The sequence below is a fragment of the Lampetra planeri genome, unplaced genomic scaffold (assembly GCF_965212315.1).
Source record: "Lampetra planeri unplaced genomic scaffold, kcLamPlan1.2.h2 scaffold_738, whole genome shotgun sequence".
Classification (NCBI taxonomy): Eukaryota; Metazoa; Chordata; class Hyperoartia; order Petromyzontiformes; family Petromyzontidae; genus Lampetra; species Lampetra planeri.
In genome coordinates, this window is record NW_027615560.1 from 33,872 (window position 1) to 39,666 (window position 5,795).

General features: G+C 47.3%; 1 protein-coding gene across 2 annotated transcripts; it reads right to left on the reverse strand.

Annotated features, from left to right (window-relative positions):
- Window positions 1-2,978: 2,978 nt before the first annotated feature.
- Window positions 2,979-4,832, reverse strand: LOC144741839 (nuclear transcription factor Y subunit beta-like). 2 transcript variants are annotated; one of them, XM_078624338.1, is made up of 6 exons: window positions 4,736-4,832; window positions 4,511-4,641; window positions 4,216-4,413; window positions 3,677-3,755; window positions 3,500-3,579; window positions 2,979-3,011 (listed from the first exon to the last, which is right to left on the reverse strand). In XM_078624338.1, exons 1-6 carry the CDS (start codon window positions 4,827-4,829, stop codon window positions 2,979-2,981), a joined length of 615 nt encoding a protein of 204 aa, XP_078480464.1. In that variant the 5' UTR covers window positions 4,830-4,832. The 2 variants fall into 2 exon arrangements, with proteins under 2 accessions (XP_078480464.1, XP_078480466.1); XM_078624340.1 differs by lacking the exon at window positions 4,216-4,413 and having other exon boundaries at window positions 4,736-4,829.
- Between the last annotated feature and the right edge of the window lie 963 nt (window positions 4,833-5,795).

Consider the following 5,795-nt stretch of genomic DNA (forward strand, 5'->3'; position numbering starts at 1 on the left):
CTGAGTGGAGGACGTTGGCTGACAGGACACAGAGCAGCTCCACACCCTTCTTATCACAAGCCTGGTACCAAGTGGAGCTGCATCTGGAGCAGTGTGTGTGTGTGTGTGTGTGTGTGAGAGAGAGAGAGAGAGAGGGAGTGTTGTCAGCCCTCCTTCCTTCAGTTCACACCGCTGTGCAATCATCGTGCCCCTTGCAGATGGGACGGAATGGACTAGGGGTCAAAGGTCACAGAGAGGAAGGAGGTGATGTAGGATAACCTAAGAAAGGAGTGGGAGGATGGAGGCGTGTGTGTGTGTGTGTGTGTGTGTGTGTGTGTGTGTGTGTGTGTGTGTGTGTGTGTGTGTGTGTGTGTGTGTGTGTGTGTGTGTGTGTGTGTGTGTGTGTGTGTGTGTGTGTGTGTGTGTGTGTGTGAGACGCTGCGGAGCCCCAGGAGTGGGCGGCAGCCTGAGACGGGACAAACACTTATCTCAGAGCGTCTCCACAAACTCCAGCAGACGTTGACTGTTTTCTCAGCAGAGAAACCGTCAAACGCGTGTTCTCGGGGTCGAAGCTCTTCTGACACACAGGAGTGCACCGTGCTCCAGGCAGAAGGCCCCCACCCCCCCCGTCCAGACCGGACCCCAGAGCCGAGTGTGATGTAAGGAGAAGGTGAACGGACCGTTCCCTCCTCCAGCTGCAGTTATTCACAGAATGTGAGGAGGAGAATGGATGAGTAGAAAAGGAGGAAAAGGGAGGAGGAGCCCGGGTCATTGTGAGCGGCGCTCCCTCCGTCCGTCCTTCGGGGACGGGGGGGAGACACCAGGGTGAGCTGTTTATTCACGGGTTGGGGCGCGGACAGGAAGCAGCCAACAGGAGCTTCCCGAGGAAAAAGTCGATCGCTGCAGTTCTATAGGAGGAAATGAGCCACGTGGGCGTGGACGTGATGGGGACCACTTGGAGCCCAGGGGGGGCCGTGAGGTGGAGCCCCACAGGAAATGACATGTACACGACTTGTATGTGGAGACGACAGCGATCGACGAAACGCCCGATGAAGGTAGAACTTCAAGATTCACAGCAGCAGTTAAAGTTTTGACATCACACACCGATGACGGAGGCAAGACCGCCGGACATGGGACCGGGTGAGACGACGACAAGACCCAGACCAGAACCAACTAAGACCAGGTCAAGACCTAGACTTATAGGGGTCGAGACCGAGTCAAGACCAAGACCAGAGACTATTAAGATCAAGATTATGAGGGGGGTGTAATACTGATTCTCCTCCATCCCCTGACAAATACCTTCATCCACACTGTGTCACACACCTGTGTGAGTATGGTTGTTGATCAACCACAGGGATCAACCGGGCCGGGGGAAAGAACCAACACGTTCCTTCCTCAGGTCTGTTTCAGTTTTTCATGCACACACACTCACACACACTGCTCGCACTGACCTGGTCAGTGTCCTGGCGTCTCCATGGAGACTCATGACGCAAAGATCAAAGCCTTGTTCCTCTGTTGGCCTCCAACTTGTTGCATATTCATCAATTAAAAATTGAACTTATAATGATCGTGTGAAGGAAAAGCACATTTTATTATTACTGTTATTATTATTATTCTTTAAAACATCTAGCAAGGAATCAACCTGTATTTGCTTGTTCTATGTGTTTTATGTGTGAGCAACAGTAGGTTAATGTGTTCTTTCAGGCACCAGAGAACTGTAACAAAGTTTGTAGATCTCAACATGTCCATTTTTATTTTATTCATGAGGACATTTGGGGTGTGTGTGTGTGTGTGTGTGTGTGTGTGTGTGTGTGTGTGTGTGTGTGTGTGTGTGTGTGTGTGTGTGTGTGTGTGTGTGTGTGTGTGTGTGTGTGTGTGTGTGTGTGTGTGTGTGTGTGTGTGTGTGTGTGTGTGTGTGTGTGTGAGAGAGAGAGAGAGAGAGAGCATTTCATTCTTTTCTACAATAGGAGAGAACACTCAGCCTTCCTGGCAACATGTCGCCCCCTGTAGGTTTGGGGTGTGAAATACAAAACTAGCTTGTGGGAGAAGAATCTGAACTCTGAAATGATCCTGACTGACTCAACTCTCATGAACTCTGTTTCCATCAAACACACACACACACACACACAGAGGATCAGTCAGCAACTGCAGGTTCAGATATGATTCTCAGCCAAAGCCACAGCAAATATTGGACTTTCAGAACCCTACCGCAGCTGGTTTCAGCGGCCGAGAACGGGGAATCGGTCCGTTTATCACTTTCAGTTGAACGTACGTCAACATCGTTACCATGTTCCACCACGACATCCCATGTATTAAAACTGATGTATTCATAGATTTTCAATATGTAGAATCTTATTTATCTTCGACCGGCCCTGGATTGTGATGACAACACATCAGGAGTCACCTCGTTGCTGCAAGCCTCAACAGACACACACACATACACACAGTTAAACAAGCAGCCATGTCTTCATGTTGACTGCGACGCTCTTTAAATAAGAATACTGGCGGTTTTACACGTCACATTTGAATTTTTATTCCAAAGCTTCTCATGACAGTAAAGCACAAAGTAAACTGTGGAGTCACAAAAGAGCTGCATGTTCTGGTCGGACCCAAACAGCGTCACGTCTCCCGGTCCAGGCAGAGAACTCAATTAAAAACACCCCCCCCCCCCCCACACAGACACACACAAAAATTCAACACCAAAACCCCCCAACAAAAAACACCCACCCTCAGTGGGAAAAAATGTTTTATAAAAGCAAATACGTATTGACACAAACAGAATACGGGCACTATGATGAAATAATTAACATCTAGTTTTTAAAAGAAAAGTCGCCTTTCAAAACATTTTGGTACCAAACATCTAGAAACTACACGTTCTAATTAACAGGTAGTGAGTTCTCTGTACACGAGGGGTTCTGCAGGCTCCTCCCCCCTCCTCGCTGCGGGTCAGAGGTCATCCTGCAGCTTGGGGCCATTGTTCAGGTGGGGGAGAGGTCCTGTCATGAAAACTGGATCTGCTGTACAGTGGGAATCTGTGGGACGTCAGAATGGAGACGGGCTTTACTGTTACGTGACTAAAACAATAATGAACTTTCTTTGTATCGCACCTTCCAAACAACACACCTTTTGTTTGTCAGTTTTTTTCCTAACAATTTATTTTTTTAGTAAAGTCACATTTTCTCTCACTTTAAAAAACAACACAAAGGATGATTAAGCATAAAACCCAATGTGCTTTATGATAAGATATTAAAAACGTCAAAGACTAAAGCTAATTAAAACCCTTAAAAACAATACATGTATAATATAAAATACTGTATATGTAATATACATATTAGAAAAAAACAAAGCATTGAAGAAAAGCAGAGGTGCTAGTTAGCTAAAGGCTTTTAGCTTTGTCATAAACGTTTGCTGAGTCACATTCCAGGAAAATGTCTGCGTGCACATGAACAGCTTGTGCCAATGCAATTCACACGTGTGTTGAGAGTCGTCAGCGTTGGGTCCTCACTGCTGTGGCACTGACCTGTTGATATGAGGTGGTGTAAACCATGACGTTCTGCTGCTGTCCGTCGGCTGTGATGATCCCAGCCGGCAGAGGGTTTGCTGACGAGGAGGGGGAAGAGGAAGAGGAAGAGGAAGAAGAAAAGTTCTTGAAACAGCCAGTGGTGAAAGTCACTGTCGGTACTGAAGTTCCACTTACAGAAGCTGTCGTCTGTGAGTTCCTCTCCCAGACCCTCCCCCACCGACACCCCGGGGATCCCTTTCTCTCCTTTCATTGCCTGGAAAAGACACAGAAGGACCTGTTCAAACCGCTGACGTCCCCAGAGCCACGGGGGGGTACAAACCGCCCCTCCAGAGCTACCTATCCTGTAGGTTTTCACAAACATCACCCTGCTCCTCCGTCGGTTCCTGAAAGTTGACAAGTCACACTTCACAGCCAAGTTGCTGTCATTACGGTAGTGACTTGCCGCTTCCAGCAACAGATGCTAATGAGATTACCGTAATGACAGGAACATGGCTGTCGTCACCTTTCAGCACCCAATCTCCTCCTCCTTCTTCTAGCTCCTTTGTCACACCAGGTAGAGGAACTGAGTGACACCTTGGCTTTCAGGGACCATTCTCTGATAGTCCAGTAATTACGGTACTCCAAACCGGGTCTTTTATCAGTCACACGTGGACTAAATACATGAAGAAAGAACTGATTCCAAATGCAGCGATGCAGGAAAAAACCTCTCCCACCTCTCTGAACTTCTGCAGGTAGAGCTTCAGCGGCTCCACGTACATGTCGAAGCCCAGCGTGGACATGGCGAACAGGATGTCCTCCCCGTTGATGGTCTTCCTCTTCTCCTGGTGGCAGCGCTCACTGGCCTCTGACGTGATGAAGCTGATGAACTCGCTTACACACTCCTGCACACACTCCTTGGCGTCTTTGGCAATCTAGGCAAGACGCGGAAAACGTCAGTGAGAGCATGAGAGGGAGGAAGAAAGGTGTGTTGTTTTCTTTCTTTTTTTCTTCTGCACACATCTCGCCAACCTTTCCAGTCTGTGGAACGGCATTCTTCATGATCCGAGCCACGTTGGCGATGGGAAGGTAGATGTCCTGCTCCCTGTAGTTCTCCTTTATACCACTTTCTTCATGGTCATTCAACGTTTCATCCGCATCATCTGTGGGATGTGAACACACACAGATCCAAAAACACACACGTTGTCATCTAATCTACTGAAGAGAGCGACTCGGATGTTTCAACAGTCTCCTCACCGTCTTGCGATTGAAGAACGTAGTGACCGGATGCCATGTACTCTCCCGTGATGCCGAGCTGGGAGGCATCGGTAGTTGAGCTGTCCCCGTCCATCTGCAACACAAACCACCGGTGGAATGACACGGCTGCCTTCGACCATTTACACACACGCTCCATCTAGCAGCACGTGATCTCTCCTACTAAACTATCAAAGTAAGAGTAGTATGAAAGTAAAACATTAAAATCAGTGACATCTGGAACTGTGACAGCCCGGCAGTGGTTCCACATGACGCTGCAGTGTAATAACCCTGTTGGCAGTAGCTGGAAAACACACTGCAGCATCAGAACTGAAGCTCTGTGGAGCTGTACAGACGTTCTGGGGCCGCTGACAGCGTTTGCTTCCACTGAACTGAGGAGAACATGATCGCTGGTTCCTGTCAGTTTATTTGAAAATGGAATTCAAAAGTCTGGAGAGGGTTTCACAAACTTCGGCTTTTAACTAAATTAAACACAAAGCTCTGCAAAATCACTTGTCCAAGTGATAAAAACAAAAAATGGAAAAAGGAATACCACTTCACGTGTACGGAAGTATCGCCATAAACACCGAATTACATGTTCTAATGGACTGACATTACAAGTTGATTTCAGTGATATGCTGCGTTCAAGGCTTGTAGTATTTTTCATGTACGCCATTGTTCTCTTTGTGTGGAGTCTTTGGTGTCACGTTTATCAGCAGACACGTCCGAAGGTGTCCATGTCTGCATGTGGAAACGTTATAGACAAGTCTGGGATGTCGGTGATGACGTCTACGGTCGCTGACCTGACAGAAAACAATCAGCTTGCTGCCAGATGTGGAATTTACGTCATTACGTGAGTTAAAAAACACAATGTTAGCTGATGTTGTGTGTTTGGAACGGAAATAACTAATATCACGGTGCTATGGATCTCTCTTTTGAGATGAGTCTTCAATAAAGATTGAATTGAATTAAACATAACGATCCCACCTTGGTGCATGGATACTGGTTGTTAGCGAACAGGACTGACATGCACGTATATAATGTCGAAGAACATCAAAGAAAA

Excerpts from the sequence above, each read along its gene's own strand:
- LOC144741839 (XM_078624338.1), bottom strand. The coding sequence starts at position 4,829 with ATGGACGGGGACAGCTCAACTACCGATGCCTCCCAGCTCGGCATCACG. Across the intron at positions 4,414-4,510 it reads CCGTTCCACAGACTGGAAAG|ATTGCCAAAGACGCCAAGGA; the intron begins GTTGGCGAGATG and ends CGTCTTGCCTAG. Across the intron at positions 3,580-3,676 it reads ACTCACAGACGACAGCTTCT|CAAACCCTCTGCCGGCTGGG; the intron begins GTAAGTGGAACT and ends CCTCCTCGTCAG.